The following is a 27,060-nucleotide window of genomic DNA, read 5'->3' as shown; positions in this document are numbered from 1 at the left end:
AGCTGCATTTGCAGCATTTGAGATACGATCCCTTATAGCATTTGACATTTGTTTCAGCAGTTTTCAGTCTCTTCTGCTTTCTTGATCCTTGCTTCTACATTTTCACTTTCATTAATTCTGGAGGTGGAATGTGGGGTTTGATTGCTCACTTCTACCATCGCCAGATGGTTGGCAAAATCACATGGAACTGCAGCTATCCTCAATTCATGTTCTAATATTAGGGCTCGGAGTCCCCATATCCAGGTGATGCAATAGTGCCTGTTGTCTTATTACTATCCTTTAGGTCTTGAGGGCTCCACGTTTAATGATGGTACTTCTCTGGGTAAGCTGTCGGGGGACCCCAAAGCCATTTGATCAGAGAACCTTTTTACCTCAAGTGCATATGCTGCGACTTTCCCCTAAACTGCATCTGAAAGCAGATTAGCACAGGAAGCTTCTGCACTATTCTGCTACAGAGAGAACATTAATGCTTTGCGCCTCCGCTCACCCTCTTGCAAGTGGGCAGCCTGAATAGGTGGTGCTTGCTTGCACAAACACATTTGTTGAAGTAAGGCCTCTCTGCAACAGGGGGACAGGAGAGTTTATTTATTTCATGAATTTGTATGTTGGACTTCTATAAACACTTTTATACTATAGCACTTCTCAAACATTTAAGGAGACAGTACAAAATAATGACAAAAGACTACGAATAAGGAAACCCAACAGGACATCTGAAAATAAGAGATGATGGTGAAAAGAGAGGATGGAAGTCGGTTAAGCATGCTTGTAAATAATAAAGCCACAGCAGGCTGACTCATCATGGTAGAACGATAACTAATACTGTCACACCTCTAGTTATCTCCCTGTTAATTAATAGACAAATGGGCTTTGGTAGATGAAGAATGTAGCTGCTACCAACAGTATAGATGCTAAGCACATGAGTATAGGTGGTAGCTAACACTTCTCTTTTGTTACACTGTACCAGGGGGTTGCCAACCTTTTCTGTTCAGAGAGCCAAGTCTGATCAATAAAAATCATTGTGAGCTACTGAAGGCCAATCCACTCGTGTAGTGTTAGACACCCCCACTCCCAGCAACTTTGACTTCAAGCCTAATGTTTTTAGAGCCAATAAGTGAATAAAATATTACGCTCTCAGAATTTTAGTATATAAATAAGATCATGCATAAAGCAAGAGGCTGAGTCTGTGGTATCAGGTTCAAAAAGGGCTTTATTCCAATAACTCGAGTCAAAGGGAGAATATTACCATCACCACAAAGGATCTGGAAGGGACTCAAAAGTATTCTCAATATTCTCAAAACATTATTCACAGAGTACAGTATATATACATCGGAAACGAAAAGAGCAAAAGAGAGTGAGATAAGAGCATGTGGGCGTGTAAGAGGGTGTGAAGGTGGGCGTCCATGTGGGCGTCCACTTGATGATAATGGGTAATTTGTCATGTGTGGGTGGATACCTGGAGGGGGTTGCGTGATCTGCTGGAATTGTACTGGAACTTTGCCTTACTTGTGCTCAACTCGAGCATGACGTGTAACTGACGTGGGGAGGGTTGCTATGCAACCGGACAAGTCTGGAAGTGATGCCTTCAGTGTCAGGACGACCAGCACATCTTGTATTATCTGATATCTAAAGTCTGGAGCAGGGACTGATTCGTGACATAGGTTGCCCATCACCAAGAGCCAATGTGGCATTTATTTCTTCGTTTACTGCTGAAGTCTTGCACGGGGGCTATGGGCTTTTCACTGACGTGAGCTTTGTAATCACACAAAAAGAGACAGAAAGGCTAGGCTTTCTCCTTTGCAGATGGGTCATGTTTAAATTCCTCCTTCTCCAGGCAGGAATGTATTTCTCGAGGAGCGGAGCAGATAACTTGAAGGCTGAATACAGTTTTGGCAGGCAACAGGCCGGGCCAGGCACCGTTAGCTGCGCAGGAAGTAAGACAAAGGTCATGGATACAGATGCAGGTCCAGGCTGGAGCATTCAGAGGCAGAAGGCAGGAAAAGGCTTGATGGCAGAATTCAGGGCCTAACTTACCAGAGCTGAAAAACGTGAAAAGTACACCATATAAAGACGGTGGCAAGGCATACTTAGGAACGGAATATTCGACCCATTCAGGGCAGATCTGAAAGAGGACATGTTGACGTTGGACACAATTGTATTTGCGTCTTCATAGCTTGAAGTGGAGGGAACATACATGTACTTGTAGCATGTACATGGAGCCGTTGGGGTCTAAGATAGGGGACACAATTGATCATAAAAATTCATATTTCCTCATTCCCTCCTTGTCCCCTACGGACCCTTCATGAGATATCGATCCTCAGGAATCCATCAATCTGTTCATGTAACATCATTTGCTCTTCTTTCTTCTTCCGGGATTTTGAATGAGAACTTGAACGTGGAATACATGATGTGGCACACAGGCCGCAAATCGCTGGCCCACATTGTAGACACAGGCAGCAACTGAATATTATTAATAGTATCAACCCACAGACGGTCAACACTTTCCATCCCCAAGCCGATATTAATCCCCAGAGCCAACCGGACCATGTCCACGTGCCTGGGTCTTGATGTATGCTTTGGGCAATCTTGTGGAGCCTTGTTATTGTTTTGTATACAGACGGTGCGTTATTAGGAATGAAAGAAATGATATGTAGCACGTCCCACCCCAGTCTAAGGGCAGTTGCACATAGGCTGTCTGGCCACAAATAAAGTAGGTGTGTCGTGATGCTCTGAAATAGGACTTTCCTTTGTCTTTGAATACTATTATAGTATCACACTCACTGTGCCCCAAATGTACTGAGCCTTCTTTTCTGACACACAAGTTCCCTTTTACTGGCAGGACTGTAATTGAGGATGGACCTAAATTGTGTATGGGCTTGACATTCAACACTATAAAGTCGAGGGTCACATTTCCTTGCAGATACTCTTCATTTTCTAGATCTGTACCTTTCATTTGGGGAAGTCCCTCTTCATCTGGGAAACATGCTTTGTTCATGACTTTATTCAAGTTACCCCATACCCACTCGCCCCTACACTCCTTGTCTTGACATTCTTTGGCATCACCGTTGATGGATGTCATTAAGGCAAACCATGCTCCGCAAGAACCATTATAGGAGAACGGAAAAGGAAAAAGAGGCAACACTCCCTTTACCTTCTGATACAGGGGAAATCGGCCACAGACCCAGCAGTCTGTAGCATTGCTAACCTGATGTGAATGGTGCAGCATCTGAATAAAGGTATTGCTGCGTAAGGCAAGTCGATATGATAACTCATGGGATGGCAGATCACTAAATGTGTGCTTTATGGTATCATTAGTGGAGGAGTAGAAGAGTGAGGCAATAGGAGGAAAAATAGCATGTAGTATTAAGCTGATACATATTATCGTGATGCACAGAAGAGATAGAAAAATCACAGTCACTATACATCTACCACGTAATATTTTACAGTATTTGCTTCTTATCTTGCTCTTTTTTTTTTTTAATGTTATTGTCCAAGATCTTATGCAAGCCAGAATACATGTTCAACCGCTTCACCACCTAGTGGACTTAATTGATCAAACGGGTTCTGACTTTTTAGATCTAAGTTTAACTCCTGCTGGGGAGTCTCCTCTAGAAAAGGGGGCTCAAAGTCCAAGCAGTCAGTGTTCTTTTGGAAAGTACAGTTATTCCCAAAGTAACGCTTGCAATGATGTATCCATCCTTTCCGTCCCTCGACTTTAACGGCGGTCCTTGTTGTTAGCAACACCAATTTTGGCGTCTTCCACCTCGGCTTAAGAGGGCTTGATCTATCAAAGTTCCGGATCAGCGATGGAGTGTCCCTTGACCTGGGTGTTGTCAGGGAAGGCGGCAGCAACCTGCGAACAACAAGAGAGTAGTGCAGACATCAAGGAAGCCAGGTAATCTGTCAGCATGTTACTATCAACATCAGTAATCTTTTAGGCATTGGAGTGCCCCACATATTTGGTGGTCTACCAAAGACCACTTCATAGGGAGATAAGCCTGTTCTAGAATGAGCTACCATTCGCATGTAAAAGAGGGCAACCGGTAGGGCTACCATCCAATCTACACCTTTGTCTGCGCAAATCTTTGCTAGTCTAATTTTCAATGTCTGATTATGTCTTTCTACAAGGCCTGCTGCTTCAGGATGTCGCACACAATGGAATTTCCAGGTATACCCTAACAGAAGGGACACCTGCTTCATTAGTACCAGGACATATTTGTAACCTCTACATCTGTTTATTTGGATATAATCCATTTGGAGCACTTCAAAAGGGTGGTCAGGTGGATGGAATCCACCTTGTTCCATCGGAATACCTTTACCTGGATTGAATTGGCAACAGATCATACATGTTCTGACCTTTTGTTTCGCTGCTGCACGCAGGTGCTTGTTGAACCATATATTCTGTAAGCTATCTATCATTGCTTTCTCTCCTAAGTGTGCAGGACTATGTGCGGTATTTATAATCACTTGTACCATCGAATCAGGAAGAAACCATGTGGATTTGCCCTTATTCATCCAACCCTGATCAGTCAGTACCCCTCCTTGTTCCGACCATTTCTTTAATTCGTCCATAGTAGCATGTGTCTGTATGTCTTGTACATCCTTGGAAGGATCCCTAACTGTCATGGCGTTGGACACTGATTGAACCTGTAACTTTGTCATGTCTAGTGGGGTCTGAGCTGTCTGTTTAGCAGTTCGGTCTGCCAGATCATTGCCTTGGGAAATGGTATCTGTGGCTCTAGTATGTGCTTTACATTTTAGGATAGCTATGGCTGTTGGTAAATGTATTGCTTCCAGTAGGGCTTGAATAAGGGGGCCATGCTGTATCTTGGCCCCATGAGAGGTCAAGAAACCTCTTTCTCGCCACAGAATCGGTGTAAATGTTTACTCTCAGGTGCTTAGCTCTTATGCACGCTTGTGTCAGGGCGATGAGCTCTGCTGCTTGTGCTGACAATATGTCTATTCTTTTAGTCTCTATTATTACAGTATCAGTAGTCACTGCATATGCTGCCACTAATTCTCCCGCCCCTGTCCTCATGCATGAGCCGTCAACTTATAGTGTTAGGTCGGGGTCTGGGAGTGCAACGTCTGTCAAGTCTTGTCTTGGTTTAGTCACGGTATGTATTACTTCAACACAGTCGTGTGGTGAAACGCTTTCTGTACTGGAGGGCAAAAGGGTAGCGGGATTCAGTATGTTGCATCGTCTGATCTCTATGTGTGGTTGAAATAACGTTAGCTCATAGCCTGTCAGTCTAGCTACAGTCAGGTGTTGTGTTTGTGTCCGGTTCAAGAGAACCTCTACTGCGTGTGGTACTTGTACTGTCAGAGGGGGGCCCAGCACTATCGAGTCACTTTGTCTTATGGCTAAGGCCGTTGCTGCAACTGATTTTAGGCACGCAGGCAAAGCCTGTGCTACTGGGTCTAATGTACTAGAAAAATAAGCACAGGGCTCGTGTTTTCCTGCATGATCTTGTGTTAGGACAGATAGTGCTGTTCCATCCCGCTCTGTCACAAAAAGCATAAACGATTTGTTGTAATCAGTGTTTGCTAAAACTGGTGCTTGACATAAAGCTCTCTTTAATTCTTCAAATGCCACAGTGTGTTCTTGTGTCCAAGAGAGGACTTTAGTAGAAGCTGCCTCCTGTGTCGTTAACTGTATCAGGGGCTTGGCTATGTAAGCATACTGGGGAATCCACTGCCTGCAATATGAAGTGAGGCCAATGAATGCACGTACCTCCTTTTGTGTCTTGGGCTGTGAAAAACCAGAAATCAATTGAATACGTTCCGGTGCCCACAACTAATTCCCCTGAAAGATCACAATAAAACATGAGAAAAAGGGGAAAGCACCATACCTATTTCCTCGGCTTAATTTCTAAGGGGGCTAATTTCTAAGGGGCTTAATTTCTTAAGGGGCTAGCGGGAAGCGAACCTCCTCAGGGGCCAGCAGAAAGCCAATATTCTCCTCCTTCCCCCCTTTTTGACAGGAGGAAATCTGAAACAGATTTCACTGCTGTCAAACACTATCAAACCCTGTGTCTTGTCAACACTATTAATCCCTGTGTGTAGCTACTGGGCGTAAGCAAAATTATAGGAGATACACAGCGTATTTGAAACGGCGAGAAATCCTTCAAATTAATGTACAAACCTCATTGTGTTAGCTCATAAGCTGGCCAAATGACATCTCATATGCAAATGTCCCTATTACATGAACCTACACCAACCTGAAGTCAATATTAATGCTAGGAGGCCCTAATAGGAATGCTAAATTACCTAAATATTCGGAAAACCAAGTTTAAGAACAGTTGTTAATGTTGATAATTAATAATTTATCTGCTAAAGAAATCAGTCATTTTGCAATAATTTCCACCTATACAATAAACTGCATCCCTCGCCTTTCATATTCAAACGTCTCCCTTCAGAGGCTCAAACCTAATAGCCTAATTAAAAAACATGTCAACTTGTGGCGCCACCATTTACACGAATGAGCTTACTAAAGCAAACTTTAAAAAGGAAATCCTGTCAGATATTTTCTCATTACCCTAAATACCGAGCCTCATTTGTCACTCTGGGGTGGCAGTCCTTATCTAACACAGGCTCTTCAAGAGCTAAGATGCGAGTGTACAGATCATAATTGTTCCTTAATGTCCAATCTGGAAACATATGACCGAGGCTGCCTGTCTATAAGAGAAAGGCAGTCATGTGATACATATTTTAGTCTTGCATAACTTTTTTCTTCTTTTATTCATCTCCAATACCAATTAGACATACACTGATAACGTGTTGTCTGCTATTTTGACAGCATGATAAAGGTAATATCATGTCTGTGAAATTTAGTAATTGTGAACAAGTTCCAGCCAAGCGCAGCGCAAAGATTTACGTCGTCACGACCATCTCTGTAACGCCCAGGAGAACTTGTATTAATGCTAAACATACTGGTCAATACAACACAAAAACAAAACATATATAAAATACATATGCCAAGCCATCAGTATACCAAGCACAGAAAGCATAGACAATTACACTAACATATATAAATGAGCAGTGATGCGCAATTACAGTACCTACAGCTCAGAGGCGAACATTCTGGCCTGCTTAATTTGTCAGGCTTATAATCAATAACTGATTTACCTGCCCTATACACCCCCATCTGACAGTGGGTCATCCCAATGATGACCGTGTCAAGTCTGACACACAGGATCAGCAACAATAATCAAAAATGAAGAACACACGAACCTGTCTTTATTTTATAAAAATGAGCTATGAATCTTCGTACACAATGTACCCTCATGTCCTAGTCGAAGATGCATCTCCCATCTTTCCTCACAGACCCGTAACCACTGGATCATTTATCCAATGCAACTGGTGGCAGCTTGTGGCCACAATTCAAAAAATGTCTGAATTTGAAAATCGTTTTTATATAGGCATATAGCCCTTAAAATTCCAAGCAAGAGCAACATTTTACTTTCTGGCCAGAAGCAATATAACATTTGCTAAAAAATAAAACAAATCTTCTCCATAGACATTTCCCCGGGGCACTGGTTTTGCACAGAATAGAACAAGGGAATCTTTCTCGACTTACATTTCTCAGCTGCCCTGTCTTATCAGAGAAGCTAAAAATAGCCCCTCAGCGCGGCCTGAGCCTGGGCTGCCAGCCATCTTTTTTGTTTTTCCTACTCCTGGCCCCCAAGGCTCTCCGGCTGCAGGCATTACACAGATGCGATGTCAGAGAAGCTTTCTAAGCAGTGCCTCTGTTCTGCTCCTCTCACCGGCCCCCACCTACACTGGCTACAAGGTCAGAATCTGTCTCCGATTTCTGTATCACATTCTGCTCTACACAGCCCCCACCTTCTCCTCACTCTGAAGCTGTCAAAGACAAAAAGACTACTCAATTCCATAAAAACTGCAATAATTCGCCCAATTGAAAAATTATTTTTACATACAATTTGCTCTCAGGGGGTCATAATCTTACCGACTTGACCCAGCACACTGGCTCACTGGACCACAAACCTGTATTCTTGAACAATTTGCAAATTCGAAATACCCACAATTCTTTTTTCAAGCTAAACTTTTCACTAATTATTTTTTCGTTAACACTTTGTACATTAGGGGTGTCATCAAATCACAGGCGTTGCTATTACCCAAGCTACACCCCTCTCAAGTCCCTTTTAACAACGTAATCAAATATTGGACCATGAAAACACCAGCCATGCGCTGATCTTTTGGCGGGAGGCTCAAGAACACTTGAGCTACTATATCATTATCATATGTATCGGGGTACTTGCGGTGGCACTCCAACTGGTCTTTCTACTGGGGCCACTCTTGCTAGGTCCTCTGAAAGGACGGGATAAATACCAGCAACGTCAGTATTTCTTTCTCTGTCAGCCTGCGCTCATTTCACCTGCTCCACTTCCTCCTGTAACATCTTTTCCTTGGCTTTTCCAGACTCCAGTCTACTTCTCTCTGCTTCGTGAAACACTTACTCTGTCCTCCTATGTGACTCCTTGCGCCAAAACTCAATGGCATCCTTCCGAGCTGGTCTACATTTTCTCTTTCATAAGAGTGTTTCGTTGTCTGTCTACTTGTTCTGCTTTTACTCGGATACCTTCCTCAACTAATACGTTTTCTCGGGCTTTGTCTGAATCCTCCCTACTTTTCTCTTCTTTTCTGAGCGCTTTCTCTGTGCGTCTATGCGATTCTTTACGCCATAATTCAATGGCATTTTTCTGTGACTGTCTGGCTTTCTTTTTCCATAATGCTTCTTCTACTCTCATGATGCAATCTGCATCCCATGTCCCAACAGCGGGCCATCTCTCATTCTCTGCTAAATCCTTGGTGTAGTCCACCCACAAATCGAGATATAATACGGCATCTAGGCCATGTTTATGGTACATAAAGTACCCTGGAGTGTCCCTAGGTGGAATGGGAACGGCTTCCTCGAGTATTCCTTTTCTAGTTTTTATCTGTCTTCATTTTGAGAATAACGGCATCTTAAACCTTGCAACTTGATTCTTACTCGGACTTGAACACAATTAATACAATAAACACAGTAATGAAGATCGAACAATCACTCATACCACGACATTTAAAACACATTAAAACATTTTAAAACGAACAACGATAATTAGAATAAAACTAGCTAACTGCATAATACTAGATGTACTGCTAAACAGTACAGATACACTGCTAAAACAGTGCAGACCAGGTCTGTGTATCCAAACCCGTCTTGACCGGCACAAACCAATGTGCACGTCTAGATGCGTCCCCAGCAACGGTACTCACCGGGAAGCACGGAACGGAACAGAAGGCCTCGGAAACTCTGGACTGGACTAGACCAGACTGGACTGGACTCGACTCGTGACGTGGATACTTCGGAACTTCGGAATCTGGTGGGCCTCTGTATACCTCGGACACAGCTCTCTCGCAGGTGGGCTCTGGGTAGGACAATCTGCGTTCCTCACCGCCTCGTCTGGATGCCTTGTCGCAGTCCGTCTCCGTCGTTGGCCTGAGGGAGTTGGCGGGAAGACCCGCGACGTGCGCGCTTGAAGTCCGTCACGGCAATGGAAGGGGGCAAAACTGGACCGTCATCTCCGGCGTGTGGGGAAAGAGATTGAACTGTTCGGGCGCCATTATGTCGTGAATAAAATATTACGCTCTCAGAATTTTAGTATATAAATAAGATCATGCATAAAGCAAGAGGCTGAGTCTGTGGTATCAGGTTCAAAAAGGGCTTTATTCCAATAACTCGAGTCAAAGGGAGAATATTACCATCACCACAAAGGATCTGGAAGGGACTCAAAAGTATTCTCAATATTCTCAAAACATTATTCACAGAGTACAGTATATATACATCGGAAACGAAAAGAGCAAAAGAGAGTGAGATAAGAGCATGTGGGCGTGTAAGAGGGTGTGAAGGTGGGCGTCCATGTGGGCGTCCACTTGATGATAATGGGTAATTTGTCATGTGTGGGTCGATACCTGGATGGGGTTGCGTGATCTGCTGGAATTGCACTGGAACTTTGCCTTACTTGTGCTCAACTCGAGCATGACGTGTAACTGACGTGGGGAGGGTTGCTATGCAACCGGACAAGTCTGGAAGTGAGGCCTTCAGTGTCAGGACGACCAGCACATCTTGTATTATCTGATATCTAAAGTCTGGAGCAGGGACTGATTCGTGACATAGGTTGCCCATCACCAAGAGCCAATGTGGCATTTATTTCTTCGTTTACTGCTGAAGTCTTGCACGGGGGCTATGGGCTTTTCACTGACGTGAGCTTTGTAATCACACAAAAAGAGACAGAAAGGCTAGGCTTTCTCCTTTGCAGATGGGTCATGTTTAAATTCCTCCTTCTCCAGGCAGGAATGTATTTCTCGAGGAGCGGAGCAGATAACTTGAAGGCTGAATACAGTTTTGGCAGGCAACAGGCCGGGCCAGGCACCGTTAGCTGCGCAGGAAGTAAGACAAAGGTCATGGATACAGATGCAGGTCCAGGCTGGAGCATTCAGAGGCAGAAGGCAGGAAAAGGCTTGATGGCAGAATTCAGGGCCTAACTTACCAGAGCTGAAAAACGTGAAAAGTACACCATATAAAGACGGTGGCAAGGCATACTTAGGAACGGAATATTCGACCCATTCAGGGCAGATTTGAAAGAGGACATGTTGACGTTGGACACAATTGTATTTGCGTCTTCATAGCTTGAAGTGGAGGGAACATACATGTACTTGTAGCATGTACATGGAGCCGTTGGGGTCTAAGATAGGGGACACAATTGATCATAAAAATTCATATTTCCTCAGCCAGATATGCTGGTTTGATGGGGTATATGTATATGGGTGAATGAGAGCCTGTCGTATGTACTTGTGGCACAGGAAATACCTTTTAGCCATATGTGTCTCCGTTACGTGTATAACAAAAGTCTAGAACCATTTTTTTTAGATGTGAGTAACTTATCACATCATTACCCTTATGCTGTTTTTCAAAAAGCTTTGTTGATTGCTTGTGAAATGTTTTAAACCAAATTGATTAAGCTTTTAATAATTTTTTTTCTGATTTATTCATAATTGGTGTGTTCTTTTTTATTTAATTCTCCATTGATTAATTGGAGTAACTGAATTTCTCTTGCCATTGTTTACTATTGATTAAGTGTTAACGCAATTTCGAACCCGACATAACCAACATTACTTTACATACTGCCCACTGGGAGCAAGAGGCCTGCTGTTTGGAAATGCAATGCTTTGAAATGGTAGAAATTTAGAAAGTCAACTACATTTTAATTTTCTCCCATTTAAAAGCATTCAGGAGCACCATTTAGTACTCATGCTCAATATTGTTGATAGTTGAGTTTATTGTACAGTTAATTAAAACCTTCACAATCATGCTTTACATTTTTTGATATTTTTAGTGACCTAAAATAGATCGTTAAAACACAATAAAATTTCGATAAAATATGACCCAAGAGTAGTATTGAACAGCAAAAAACGGGATATCGGGCAGGCTAGGACTATTTAGAGTGAAGTGCAGAATGCAAAGCAGCAGTTGTTACTTCTACAGGATTCTTGTAAAAAGTCATAAGTGTTCTACTTGTCTTATGACAAAGATACTGATTACAGAGCGTCTGTTTGCTGAGGTTTTACTATATAGTAAAGCGGTGTACGCATAGAGCCGTGGGGAGCTTGGGGGTAACAGCTGGGCAGCTGTAGCTATAAACTTGCTATAGAGTAAAACAGTGGAGCAGTGCATACATTAAAAGGCAGCGCAAGGTGCCTGGCTGCGTTGGTCTGGTGCCCTAGCAAGTTTGAATGGAGGGGCGGAACTGGAAAGGATGCTTCATGTAGATAAAAGGTGCAAAGTGCTAAGCAGCGGGTGTTGCATCTACAAGATATTGGTGAGGGGCGTCAGTGTTCAGTCTAATTTGCAACAGGGTAAAGTGCTGAAAGTGCTGTTTTGCGAGAATCTTACTGTAAGATAGGAAACAATGCGTTCATGCTCAATATTAAATTAACAGAATTTATTTAAGAGTTAAATACCTCCGTACTTCAGTTCTTTACCTCTGTGCCGGGCCCTAGGTCATAAATGTGACTCCAGCCCTGCTTGCTATCTGCAGCCTGATGATCATGTAAAATAAACACAGCCTTCCCTTAACTTTAAAAAGAAAAGGTGACCCTTTGGTTATTTAACAATTTACTCAAGGTTGCAAGCTAGTCTAAAGGTTTCTGTGAGCTAATGGTAGCTTGTGATCTACTGGTTGGACACACCTGCACTATACAGGTTACAACCTGTTAGTAAGAAAGCGCACAATAATTGCAGGGCACTCACTACCCATTTTTACTCTTTCGATATTTTACTATATCGAGTAATGTGACATGGACTAACTGCCCTTTTAAATTAGCACATTTTTTAGTGTATCAGAACATGGGTTTCTCAAAACTTACGCCTTGGCTATTGTCAGCTAGCATGATAGAATCATGGAACAAAGTGCTGGCTATCCATTGCAAGCAATTGTATCGAGTACCCTAGCCAGCTTCGAGAAGCGCCAACTTAAGCTTTAAAATTATCTATAGCTCCTTGTAAAAAACAGAACCTTCGATGGCACATCCGCTTTTTACCTGTTCAGAGGTGGTAAAAAGCGGGATGCTCTGTTTCCTCAATCTAAAAAGAGAAGGGAAAAAATAAAATTCCCAGGGGGGTGTCCATTCTCTCTTGCTTGAATAATTGTTCATCGTAACATGCCGTTAAATTTAAATTGTTACCATATGCATGGTTTGATAAGAATAGTGCTGATTTGGATTGAGGTAGTTTTCTCAGTATGCTGGTATGATATACATATTTGTGTCCAATGGCTCTAAGAGCTTAAGATATAGTGGTTTAAGATTCTGGCAAATTCTGTGCAACTCTTTCGTGCATCAGCACTCGTACATGTATTCAGGCACTCGTTTTCTATCCTCTATTGTACTAATAAGACCTTTAATTGAAACTGAATTTGATACTTTATAAAAAAATAATTTTATAGTGTGACATATTGTAAAGTAATAGTATCGATGGGGAGGTTAAGGTTCTGTTAGTTTGTGTAGATAGTTTAGGAAATGGGAGCCCCTTAAACTTGGGAACTTTTCTGGAGAAGCCGCATCAAGGCAGGGGTTAGCCTGAACTTTATTTAATCTTTAAGGATTCTTGGGGTCTGCATGTGTATCTCAACACTGTCTAATATTTGTTTTGTTACCCTTGAATGTGATGAGGGGCCATGACTTATGAGAGGTGAAGCTGTGTGTCCTGATTAGCTTCCTTCTCTCATCAATGGTAAATGGCATGTTGATCTGCATATGTAGTTTGCCATGTTGCTGTGTCAACTGTCGTAGGTGGAAACAAAGGCATTTAACCAAAACTACAATGCAAGATCTTAAAGCCACACTTTGAGATAAAATCACACTTGTGATTAGATTTGTGTTCCTGTTAAGCCATTTTATCATGCATTGGTAGACAGTAAGCAGTGGTTTATCTTTTAATTATATTCTTTTGTAATGTAATTTAAACTGTGCAAGGTAGTAATCTATGAACTTACCTTTGCGTTTGCCTGCCTGCCCCGCATCGTCTGTCTGAACAGGAAGCAGCCACAGGCAGCCTCCCTCCCCCCAGCCAATCACAACGCTGCAATGGCAGCATTGTGATTGGCTGGGACGCCGATACCACAGGCATCTATGGGGAGCCCGTTTACTCTATGTAGGCTGCATGCAGCCTACATAGAGAAAATGCAAAATGCGTATGACTGGTTTGGTCGGCCCTGGAGCCGACCGAACAGCCAGCGCACTCAGTGAGCAAGCCACTCCTCCCCTGGACTCCTGCAGGACCGCCCACTCGCAACCAGGCATACCCTTCTTTCTCGCAGTGCAAGAAATAGAAACATAAAATGGTATTAAATCATTTTGTTTCTGCTTCTCGCACTGCGGGAAAGCAGTGGGGCAACGCTCCTGCATGATCTTCACCCTGCTCTAGCCCTTATAACCAGCGATGTCCAATTCATTAAAGGGAAACCCTACCCGTGCTGTTATATGCAGTCGACGCAGTGTTAATGGCTTGGATTCCCAGTGCTTTACGCCTCCTAGTATGTGCATTAATTTATTTTTATGCCAAAACTAGAACTTCTAACCAATTTTACAAAATCACATATCATGGCATGCGGCCAACACTGCATTAAACTGCCTAGTATGCAAGTAGGGAATAACTCCCTAATTAGTGTTCAGACTTGTCCATATCTAGGAGTCTTGTTCTGTCTCTGGAGCTTGGTCACCTAGTATTGCACACTGTATAATGTTATTTTCCAAAACAATAGGTTCCCTATTTTCCCTTCCTCAACCCCGTGGCGGGGGCCAACTGAAAGCTATGTTGCAAATTTATAAATCCCAATGTGTGTCAACTGCCACTTGCAGTTTCGCAATCTGGGAGGTCGCTAACTGCAAAACTCTACAATTAGAAGAAAAAGGGTTCTGCTGGCTACTTACTCAGAGTACAGATTTCCTCCCTCCATATCTGTCACAGAGGTAAGTTTGTTATATATAACGGCCTTTATTATTCTGGCTATCTATTTGGAGCAACGAGCAGGCTGTTCTTAGAAATGACTGCCTCCGAATTCCGTGTTTGGAATATATTAAATCTGAATTTGGAAAAATTGGTATGGAGAGGGTCTTTACAGAGAAAGAACTATGCCATTCTTTTGATAGAAGGGAAGTAGCCTTTGCTTTTTATGATCTGGTGCAGGAAAGTCTCATTCAAAGCACAGTAGGGAAACCAATAATATCCGCATATTTGTTCTTGAATACCTCGCCGTCATCTCCAGTCTATTTAGTGCAGCCTAGTGGGAGATGGGGGTGCGCTGTTAGGTTTCGCGCCAACACTATTGAATACTTACTGTGCTTTACTCTTGGGCACCAACTGAACCTTCCTGCTATTCCTTGCCTATGTAATAAGTCAGGCCAAAATATGACCTTTTTTTTGTTGTCTTGTAAATTGTAAATTGATACTTGTATAGCGCACTACTCACCCACAAGGGTCTCAAGGCGCTTGTACGAATACCGCTGTGGAACCCATCCTGGCTTTCCCTGTGAGGTGTCCACTCCTGGGCACCCCCAAGGTGGAGGCCAGGCATCCTTAGCGTTGTGGGGGCCGTTGTGGAGATTAAGCAAGCTATTGCCCAGAGTTGCAGAGTGGGACTCCATGATTGGAATAGGCACCGAGGCGAGAATTGTCAGGTCCGTGGAATTTTTGAGCCCAAGAGCCGCCGAGGCGGGGAATTGAACCCTGGTCCCGGGCCAGACCTCTGCATCAGGGTCTGCCGCTCTAACCATTGAGCCACACTTGTACATTTTATGAATTGTACACTAGGCTATTTTTGATTCCACTTTTTAAAAGGAAATGCCATATTAGGCAGTGCAAAGCTATGTTCTATCAATTATCCAATTGTCAGACGGTGAAACAAGTTTATACGTAGGCTTATTCTTAAGACATGCTGTGAGGGCACGTGTCACTATTACTTTTACAATCTGCTGGCAACTTGAAGTGTTATTTACCGATCATTTTAAAATAGATTGTGGTGTATAGACGTGCTTTTATCCGATACATAAAAGTTTGACAATGAAACATGTTTTTAAGTAGGTTAATCTTAAGACTCTGTGAAGGCATGTGGCACTTTATTTTTAATAATTTGCTGCTATCTAATTCTTTCTTGAAATATTCACTTATGCCTTTAACTGGATGAAATGTTAATTGTTATGTAATACTTTATTCTGAAGGTTTTTCCTTCCATAAAAGTATCAAACTGAAGTACAGAAGTTGTGTTCAAAGCTCACTTAGGAAGGAATCTTAAGCTTTTAGATAATCTTTTGTCTTAAATTAATGCGGAAACTTGAATGGCGAGATTGATAATCAGTCATGTTACCTCTATAAACAAAGGTCACACAAAGCAGTCACTTATGGGTTCATTCAGTTCATAGAAAAGAATACAGCGATATCTCAAAAGCTTTGAAAATACCCGCTGATATGGCGCAGTTAGCAAAGTCCTTGGTGCAGTTATTTAGTGAGCCCCCTGGTGAGTTCGAATTTAACCCCTTCGCTGCTAAGCCTCCCCCCATCCCCTGTGCTAATTCTTTTTTTGGCTATTTGGGGGTAGTTCGCACTTAGGCCCCTGTAACTTTTGTCCACATAAGGTATCCATGCCAAATTTGCGTCCTTTTCTTCCAACATCTTTGCGAATCCCCCTGGAGGGGACCCAGAAATTAGCCAAAATACTGCCACCTCCATTTCTTTTTGAAAAAATGGGGGAAAATTTGCTGCAGAAGAAATCGTCTGTTTTTTCCCCTGCAAATGGCATCAACAAAGGGTTTGCGGTGCTGAAGTCACCATCTTCTCAGCTTTTAGGGACAGGCAGACTCTTGTCAGAAAACCAAAATGTTCTACACAGTTTTGGCATTTTACTGGGACATAGCCTATTTTTGCTTTTTTTGTGTGCTTTCAACCGCCTTCCAGTTAGTGGTAGAAATGGGTGTGAAAGCAATAATGGATCCTGAAAAGCTATACATTTTTAGAAAGTAGACAAAATTCTGAATTCAGCAAGGGGTCAATTGTGTTGATCCTTTTAAAGATTTTTTTTAATAGAAACTATCAGTTGAATATAAAATTTGCAATTAAGTTAAAAGAAAACATCCTTTTGTGCCAACGTTTTCACCTGTAACTTCTAAGTATGACAACAGATTTTTTAAAGCAATATACGTTACATCCGCAGAACCCTTCTGGTTGTGGGGATATATAGGACGTGTAGGTTCACAAAGAACCCAGAGCCAATAGCTGAGTTGCAGCTAGCAATGGTTTTTCATTGTGTACCGGGTATATAGCAATTAAATATAAAGAGTGAAAAGTAGGTACCAAGGAAACCTATATATTTCCGAAATGGGAACAAAATACATCGTCCATAAACAACTGAAACATTTATAGGCAAAAGGTTTTCAGTATCCACTCTACACGTTGGGACACCAGTAAAGTCCGGCAATGCCGGCTGCACCATGCCTGGGGCAACCCAGAGGTAGCTCTGCCAATGGGAAGCCTTGCTGCCCCAGGCTGCTGCCCAGATGTCTCTTGCTGTACTATTGGCACATCAGTGTCCTCCTCTAAAAGTCACTTCATCTGCACTAATGAGTGGCTTCCTTATTCGATGATTCCTCGTGGACAGAAAACTCAATGACACAATCTTCCACTGTCTCCTCTGCCTCAGATGCAGAGTCAGTCTCTGAACCATGGTAAGAGGAAGTCTCGAAGCATACCAAAAATCTGCTGAGCAGTAATCTTGCGGCTAGCCATAATCCTTTCAAAAAAAAAAAAAAAAAGGAGACTTCACAAATAAGCCAACAAACACTGTGAAATTCAAGTAATATACAAAGTGTGGCTTTATCACAAAGATCTATATACTCAAACTATACAGCTAACTTGCCTGAGACAGCTACACTCACCAGGACCTACTCTGCAGAGACACAGAAAAAACCAACAATATCCCACTACAAAGAAACTACGGCAACAAAATACACATCCAGCACAAATTCTAAAAGATTTTTACAAAAGCTAAACATACTGCTATTACACCATTTACAAAAAACACATTCATGCAGGGAAATGAAACTAATTAAAATTAAATAGTACATAAAAGTTTTCTTACCAAACACATGCAACTACACAAACTGCAGAACCCCCAGCGATGAAACCGCAACCTGGAAAATCAGTCAAAATAGCAAAAGCCTTGAACTAGAATAAAAAGGAGAAATAAAACATTACAATCGCAATTCACAAAAAATAAAACCATTAACATAACACACTGTCACATCTGTCAGATGGGCCTTCAAATAAATCCTACAAGTATCAAAAAAGGGAGGATGGGGGCAGAAAAAGGCTGATGGAAAATGCCCCTATTTTGAAACTTGAAGGATTTTCCTTACGCAAGGGATTGCCCCATGCGCTTTAAATCAATAACCCTGGGTCTAGTGGGGTTTCTGGGGGGGGCAGAAACAAGCGGAGCAAAAACTTGTCCCCTTTGGAACCGACCCTTGCTAATAAGTAGCTTCCATCTACAAAAAAAATCCCTGGTGCCTAGTGGGGTTTTCTACCCCCCACTGGGGGCAGAAAGCCACAAAACGGCTGATCTGTCACCAGGGGGGTCAGAAACGAATTATCGCCCCTTTGGAAGTGACCCTTGCCCAAGAGGTCGCTTTCATCTACATAAAAGGAATCCCTCACCCCTAATGGGATATTCTGCCCAGAAACCAGCAGGAAAAAAATGCCCCCAGAAAGGCCCAAAAAACGGGCTGACGTCACACGACCGCTGAAGGGTGGGGGGGGGGGGGGTCAGGGGTGGCAGGGGAAACTCTTCCGCTGCCATCCCTGCTTGGGGGTGTAGATGGGCTACCCATGGGGGGGGTAGCGCCAGCGCTTCACCCATAGGTGGGTGCCATGACGGAACTGTTCCATCATGAGCATAGAAGGGGTTGAGACTCTAAAATATATTGATCTCCTAAGCTACCCAATTCCAGATAATCTGTTAGTGGAAATTCAAACAGTAAATTCACTAGATTAATACAATGTATTTGATAAGTTAAGACTATCAGTGCCTCTTCTGTTTATTCGTTGACATGGTGTTTAGGTCAATTTCCACACTAGGTACAACCAACCAAAGTTATGCTCCTTTGTTCATATGCACTGGAGATGGGCGAGCCACTGATGGCTCACCCAGATGCACAGCTCTTCCTGTCTTCTTGGACCCTCCAAGCAACAACAAGGTCGAGCTTCTTTCTAGCGTGCATTCACCTGTTATTATTGCATCAATCTCTATGCCCCACTGGGTGCAGCATAGGAGGGACTCGCCAGCGCTGACGGCTATTTGTTTCCCCAGTCAAAATGTCAGACTTTGGCGAGACCCTCCTCTCCTACACTAATTGGGGCTTGGAGAATGATGTGGTGGCCCAAGGGAAGGTTGTGGAGGATGCAAAAAGGATGGTCTTTGGCCATTTTGTAGTCTGGACCCTTCCTAGAGGCATTCCTATTGGATCTTTAAGCACAGAACAATGCGGAGACTTCAAGTGATCTGTGATTGGCAGATGAGGTAGTGGGGCATCAGGAGCAAGAACTGAAGTCATTGAGGTGGCAGAGAAAGATTGAGATGAGGAAGTGAAGCAGTGAAAAGAGGTGAGCATAAAGACTGGAGAAAGTAGGTGTAAGGGAGCCAGAAAGAAATGGAGTGTTAGTGATGGAAAGAAGAAAAGCTAGCACATGGTGAAATGGGGAGAGTATTTACTTAATATGCTGATGGCACAGCTTGTGTATTGGCTGTTAGAGCCAAGACACTCATGCTTGGCGCTGGCTTATTGCTTCCTGAGAACTATTGCCACCTCTAATTAAAATAGCATATTTGCCCCTTCTGTTTAATATGGGAAGCAGGGAAAAATGAATTATAAACTAGTAGGTTTTAATCTTCGTTTTTATTTACAACATTTTTTTCCCCTCTTTCTAGGACGTGGAAACCAACTCTCCAGCCTATCTAGCTGGTCTTCAACCCCATACTGACTACATTGTCGGCACAGATCAGATACTTCAGGGGGTAGGATTTATATATTTTTTTAACAATGTATTGTAATGACCGTATTTGTTCTGCACTGATATCAATGTATTTGTGCATTGGTTTCACTTGATGTCATGAGATCATAGCTTTTTGTTAAGTTACTAAATTATTTAGTCTAACCTACCTCCCTTCATTTGCGTTTTTTACTAGCTAGTTGCCCTTTATTTAATTGAACAGGTGAACACATCTAATTTCCCATTCCCAATCTTTTTCAGTCTGAAGATTTCTATGCGTTAATCGAATCCCATGAAGGGAAGCCTTTGAAGCTTATGGCTTATAATACAGAGACTGATTCCTGCCGAGATGTCATTGACACCCAATGGAGCCTGGGGTAGTGAAGGAAGGTACTAAGTGAATTTTTCTTTTTCAATCGGTTCTACAGCAACCAGTGTAATCTTAGTACAATTTAATGGTGTTTAACTCCTTGCTTTCAGTGTCCAAGCATCTACATTTCTAGTTGTGTTCTACAGGCCTGATTTACGAAACTTTTTGTAGTATGTAAAGTAGTACTCCAGTAACACTACTTAATGCCAAATTCAATTCACATACCTACGGGTGGAGATTAACCCATCCGCTTGTCGTTTGTGGGCTGAGATCTCTGCAAGCAGAGAGATGCTGTTTTAGGTTGGGTAGTGGTTGAGGGAGGAATAATTACTCAAATGGGTAAGGGTTTTGGGAAAATTGAGGGGATTGAGAGGGACTAGCCTAGTAAACACATACCCACAAAAGAATAAAACCATTGCAGTTCACAAAATATTTTCTTAGTTACTACAGCCCTAAAAGTGTTAAAACAGGCTTAAATGTACCCCAGCCCAGCCTTGGAGTAAGTCTTTCACTACACTTGACAACACTCCTAAAGAAATTGATGGAGGCAGGGATTTAAACTAACACCTCATAGGAAATAATATGAATTAACTTCTATATTGAAATCATATATACTTCCAAGCACAGATGCTCACTCTATCCCTCCAGTAGCCCTTTGAGGACAGGTGCAGTTACACAGGAATGAGCACCTGTTACGACATGAACTCCGTTTCATTATTTAAGTGCTTTGTCAATCCGTAATACACCAACAATGATGCAACCTGCCGGTTCGCCCCCAGTCCAACTGCTCTACCTAGAACACAGCTCACCAGGAGACCATGAATATTCCTGGCATGAGCTGCCCATGCACCCACTTCCCCCTTACATAACAATGCGATAAATCTAATAATGCAATATAAGAATACAGTAAAATAAGAACCAGGTTTAGTGCATTCTACTTACAAGTGGATAACTAAGGGAGGAGGGAAAGGAGTAGAGAACTCAAAAGAACAGCAAATATTTAAAAATAATTAGCAAATCATTTAATCACAACCTCTGAAACGAATATGAGCCCTACTATGTCTTGTGGCATGAGACTGAACGATTCCCTCCTCCCCGAACAGCACTCTTGCACAGAGTTGTCAACATCTTCACCAGGGGGTAACTTGCTGCCTCTGTACTTTGCGAGCCTAGACATGTTCCACCTGCAGCCTGTGTGAACTGATACCACGTTCTACTTGATGGAGGTAATGACGAAAAACCCCATTTACTCTTTTGCACCTTTCCTGTACCATCATGGTTTCTTTACCAAAGCCTGATCTCTCTCTCCCCCCCCCCCCCCCCCCCCCCTTACGTTCCACCTCTTGCTGTTTGCTGTTCATGGGGTTTTTCTCATCAAACCTTTGCTTGTCTCTTTTCTGGTATAGACAGGACTCTGGCACCCACCTCCATCTTGTCCAGCATATCAGAGCCCCTTACAGGCAACACTCCGGATTGAGCTTAGCTGGTCTGCGCCTGAAGGAGTCAAAGGGTGACTGCTGTGTTACACAGTTAGGCAAGGGATGATGTGCCTATCACATGTCCCTAAGCACACCCTTTCGTGGTTTCTACAGCTCTTTGCGAACATGCCTTTACCATCCTGTTCATGCACTTAGCAGGACCTCTGGCGCATAGAGCTGTCTTCTGGTGTGTTATTCCAAACGGACTCAAGAACTCCTGCATCTCTCATGAGGGAAACTGCACCCCATTAACTGTTGCCAGATGTTTGGTTACACCATCTCCCGCAAACTCGTCCTTGAGAAACTCCAAGACCCTCTTAGTGCACACATTACTCACACCCTTGGTGAAACCCAATTCGATGTGTAGGCCACCAACAACACAAACCTTTCAGTTGGCTGCAACAACTCAAAAAGGCACATGATGTCCAGGCACAATTTTGTCATAAGCTCATCCGGTACAACAACTGGTGTTAAAGGAGCAGTATTAGTCACATGGGTCCTGTCATTGGATGCACACAACTAGCAATAATTCACCACCCCTTCCACCTAGTGATCCATGCCCGGCCACCAATACCTCTCCCGCACCCGGGCTTTCGTGAGACTTCTACCTAGGTGTCTTTAATGGCCTAGATTAACTACCTTGGATCTCATGCTCTTGGTCGATACAACTTTCTCACCAGATCATCTTGGTACAACGCAAGTTGATCCCTCACCAACCAGACAGGTTTCAACTCCGGATCCAGCTCTTTGCAATCAGGCCAACTCTTCACCACTTGTTTTAATTGTGGTGAGCTCCTCATCCTCCTCCCCACTCTTCATCCACTCATCCCTCATGATCGCTGGTTCCCTTACCCAACTTACACAACCCAGGTCTTCAATAATCACCTCATTTCTACCTTCCTCTGGTAGACGAGACAAACATCAGTTATGTTTGCTAACCCAGGGAGGTATTGGTCCTGAAAGGTTAACTCTTCTAACCCTTCGCTCCACCTCTTAAGTCTGGGAATCATCCTGTCACTTTGGTTGCAGGAGAAAACTTGGGGTCTGATCTTTACTACCTAGAAAAGGAATGCCCCACAAATAAAACTTTAAATGTTTCACTGCCCGTTATCGCTAAAGTCTCTCTCTCAAAGCACGAGTAATGCTCCCCAAACTTCTTAAGGGCCCTGAAGGCAATTGAAACTACCATCCGTTCTCCATCATCAATCTGACACCGCACCGCCCCCAGCCCCTTGAAACTGGTGTCACTAGTTAGAATGGTTTTTCTCCTTGTGTCAAAACGTACTAGGGTGGGCATCGTGCCGATTCCCGACTTCACAGCTTGGAATGCCATTTGAGACTCGGGTGACCTTAAAGTGCACCCTTTTTTTCAGCAAAGCTCTTATGGGCTCCTCTACACTGACAAAACCCTTTATGAACTTGGAATAAAATCTGCGAGCCCCAAGAATAATCTCACCTGTTGTCTGTGGGGAGCACACACAATATGGTCTGCTAGTTCTAATTTGGGTTGAATGCCCTCCCCGGAAATGACATTACCCAAGTAGGTGACAGAAGTAACTCCAATCTTGCATTTCTGCTGTTTCAGCAAGAGTCCTTTCGCCTCTAATCTACTCAACACTTCTTGAAACCCTGTTATGCTCGTTCACATCCTTGCCATAAATGAGAATGTCATCCTGGAAGAATAAGATGTTGGGTAACTCTCCCATGATAATCTTCATTATCCTTTGAAAACAGGCGGCAGCCGAGGCCAGCCCAAATGGCATCCTAATAAATCAATAAGCCCCCAATGGCTTTGCTTACTAGGTGAGATGCCTTGAGTACTAGTGCAGCTGCTTGTACCTGGTGATAGGCTGAGGAAAGATCCAGGACTGAACATTTTAGTTCCCTTAAGCTTAGTGAGTGACTCTGAAATATTGGAGTAGTTGGTGATCCACTTATTAATTTCTCTTAACTCCACACACATCCTTATGGCCTTCCCTCCATCTTTGGATCCCAAAACCATTCTGATGACTATCTTCTCAATGATGTCAGAATGTAAAAGTCTATATCCTACTTCAAGTGCTTGAGCGCCAAGTTATGAACTTTAGGTATCTTATGCATACAAGGTTTAGCACCCTTTTTCCACACAATCCTGTGTTTGAAATCCTTGAGCAACCCACACTCTTGTTTAAATTCCTCAGGAAATTCATCATAGAAACTTATGCCACCACCATACGCAGTCAGCATCACCTGGTCTTGTGCTTTGGGATTTAATATAATCCCCATATATCTTTGGTGTGTCCCCTCTTGGCTACGTAAATTTTCCCAGTGGTTTCTCTGCCTTTAGATTCAATTATTTTTACTACATAGCCTAGAACATCAATGTGTGAACCCCCATAGCTGACTGGGTTGATATCTGCTGGAAGCAATGTCTTATTGGGAATCTCATTATCCCAAAGTTGGTATACAGTCATTGTAAATGCGTTTCCTGAGACTGCCAACACCACAAGTTTTTCCCCCAATTTCAATCTCACTTGGGCATAACAGATCCCAGGTTCACCTCAATCTTTACATTTAAGACCACCGTCTTTAGGGCTTCAGACACTTTCAACACTATCCACCATTCTTACCTCCGTTGAAGGTTTGCAGACCCTTACGTAATAGCCTTTAAACTCTCACTTCTGACAAGTGAGATTCCTAGCATAACAGCTGGGGCTATTGGACATGACTAGAGTTCCCACACCTAAAACCTTTCGATTTGCCACCGTTGGACGGAGCTTTAAACTTTGTTCTTGCAGCAAGTTTTATCTCATTAGTATCTACTTGCTGTTCTCTCTTGCTCAGATAATTCATGTGCGCTACTCTACGCGGAATTATTTACTGTCTCTGTGGAGTGGTTTCTCATCTTTTACCCAGCCAGAAACATTTTCCATGCCTTCCACAGTAGCAGTTGCTTCCTTGAGGGATTTCTGGCCAGTAACTTTTCTTGCACTTGGTCACTGTTGGTGCACCTCACTAATTAATCTCTTATGAGGGAGTCCATGAGCTTTCTAAACTCACAGGTGCATGTCAATGCTTTCAAGAGGCTATGCAATTTCCAACCCTCTTATTGAACTCCTATGCTCTGGTAAAAAAATTCTTTTGTGTACAAGCTTTTACACGATGACCAAAATACTGTTCATTCATATTGAGAATCACAAAGAGGGGGACTAGGAGCCAGATTAAGGTCCAGTACCCATGCGCCTCACTATAATTGACACGTGTAATCAGTAAAGAAAAGGTGTGGTTGGAATATATGTTTCTAGGGGGATCTTCCTTATTTGGAAGTGTTGCCCTCCAACACCCTTGTGGGTGTCATGCTTCATCCTTGGGCGTTTGGCTCCTCGTGGGGCTGGAGCTGCAATGCCCCAAGGGTCCTGCGAGAGGGCTCTTTGGCGGAGATCTTTTCTTGTATCAGCCGTGACTGTGCATGCGGGTGTGTGGGGTATATTGTGTAAGGTGGAGAGTGTGATCTTAAAATTACCTAAAGGAGAACAAATTTTATTCAGAGACCCTTCGGTAAGGTTAAAAACGAAGATGTGGTAGTGTGCGCAAGGTTATAATATGCCACTACTCAGTGAGTGTTGTAGTGAACTGCTGTGGTTTCACTATTCAGGTCGACATGTTTCACGCTATGTTGGTCTAGCACTGGATCCCTAGTGTTTCTTCAGGACCAAAACATTTTCCCTACCCCTGATTTAGGGTGGGTATCTAGATTCTTTTTATACTCAATCCCTGGTAGTGATACAGTAGATCCTAGGTATCTGTCATGCTCACCCCAGTACGAATCCATAAATCAACCTGAATGAAAAAAGAAAGATATATGGAAAGGGCTTAAAATATCCAAACAATCAATGTTTTATTGTGGACAGCACATATGATGCACGTATGGTCTCTGCATATCATCGTATAACGCAGTGCCATGCTATGCTGTGCTGTCTGACCTCTACGTTAGCTCTTCTATTGGTGAGTGCCACCAGTGCCTAAATCACTTGTGAAATCACTGGTTAACAGCAAGCATTATTTAAAAAAATATGTATATAGAGGACTACACAAACAGGAACTCACAACAGTGTTATTACAGATTAAAATGCATGGTTATTACCGACTCCCATGAGGTATTTGTATTTCTTACCCCTACTCCTAGGCCACAAGGTGCCCTAGGTCAAGGCCGGAGACCGAGATTATTGTGGTTTCTGTTAACATATAATATCGAAGGCGGAAGTGGTCCATGCATAGTTTCACAGATAGTGCACTCACGTGTCACTTTCTCCTCCGCGATCAATGTCCTAGTCACAGTTCCATGCGCGGTCAGCAGCCCGTCACCTACCCCTCGTCCTGCCTGCCTGCCTGCAGATGAAGTGCATGGCCGAAAGGGGTTTGCTTAAGTACAGAGAGCCTGGATAACGAGTCTCACCTGCAGAGACCCAGAAGTACTCTGCGTCAAAGCATTGTGGTTACATGTGGGACCAAGGTGGTTGGGGCGTATGATAGCGGACATCTTGAAGAGGCTCCGTTCTCGGTAGAAGATGTTCTACAGAGATAACGTGAATTGGTAGCGGCCATCTTGAGATGGTCAGAGGGGTCTCATGTTCTTACGGAGCTCCCGTTAATCAGTGGGCTCTCTGATGTTATATATGGGCAATCGTTGGCGTATCTCCAATAGTAGTCATAATGCAATCATTATGGAGGATATTATGTCAATCTTGATATTCTGTATATATTGAAATGTGTTCCATGTAATTCTGGTTTGACTATTCCCAGTAAGCTGGATTGCTGCGATGTCTAGACCGGGGTGGTCGGAACCTAGGTTCGCATACAGTCTGGCGTAGTATGTGGTCAAACTAATAAAAGTGACTATGGTGCTCGGGCATATGGTGGCAGCCAAGTTGAAGTAGTTGGGAGAATCTTAAATCTATCCGGGTATTTAGTTGATAGGGGATGGTGTTCTATTGTAGCCTACGATAGGCATGTGAGGTGACCTCCAATATTTTTTATTTTTTTTGTCAAACTACCCCAAATAAAGGAAATGGCTATGGTATCTGAACCTAGGTAGTCTATAGTAGTCATGTGAGGAAAGCACTCCAGAATTTTCTGATACTGTAAACTTGGCATGCTATCCTAAATAAGGTAAATGGCTATGGTATCTGAACCTAGATGTTCGGGGCATCCAATAGCTGCCATGTCATTTACTCAGTAAAAATGCTCATGATCGCCCCAGGAATCCTTGATGGTACAGATTTGTTAAATAAATGAAGCGTGGACTCAAGCCATCTTACATCATGGTGTTCTCCCCACCTCGGTATCTGGCTCGGGGTTCATAGCAGTGTCCCATGTAGTTTTAAATGTTACAATCAAGCCACAGGATGCCGTTATTTAGCCCATGTGTATGGCTTTTTAGACGGAACACCCACCGTTCTTTTGTGAATAGCGACCGCTTGTCCCAGTGGTCATTTACCTCAAGTATTGTCCATCTAATGTTATCTGGAGCATGGTTGCTGTTTGCAAAGTGTGTGGACATCTTAGTCGTGATGCGCTTACACCAGATGTTGCTGCCGTGTTCCGTGATTCTCGTTTTGATAGGTCAGGTAGTCATC

General features: G+C 43.1%; 1 protein-coding gene across 2 annotated transcripts in view; it reads left to right on the top strand.

Annotated features, from left to right (window-relative positions):
* LOC146789717 (WD repeat-containing protein 48-like) overlaps nt 1-27,060 on the top strand; it is a 404,338-nt gene that overhangs the window by 124,583 nt on the left and 252,695 nt on the right. For both annotated transcript variants that reach the window (XM_085632054.1, XM_085632055.1), the window contains 2 exons: nt 19,536-19,622; nt 19,859-19,987. In XM_085632054.1, coding sequence (XP_085488180.1) covers nt 19,947-19,987 — 41 coding nt within the window. In that variant the 5' untranslated portion in view covers nt 19,536-19,622; nt 19,859-19,946. The remainder of the gene's footprint in view (nt 1-19,535; nt 19,623-19,858; nt 19,988-27,060) is intronic.

Source organism: Triturus cristatus, chromosome 10 (genome assembly GCF_964204655.1).
Source record: "Triturus cristatus chromosome 10, aTriCri1.1, whole genome shotgun sequence".
NCBI lineage: Eukaryota > Metazoa > Chordata > Amphibia > Caudata > Salamandridae > Triturus > Triturus cristatus.
The sequence above is the reverse complement of the archived record's forward strand: the minus strand, read 5'-3'. Positions and strand labels throughout refer to the sequence as shown.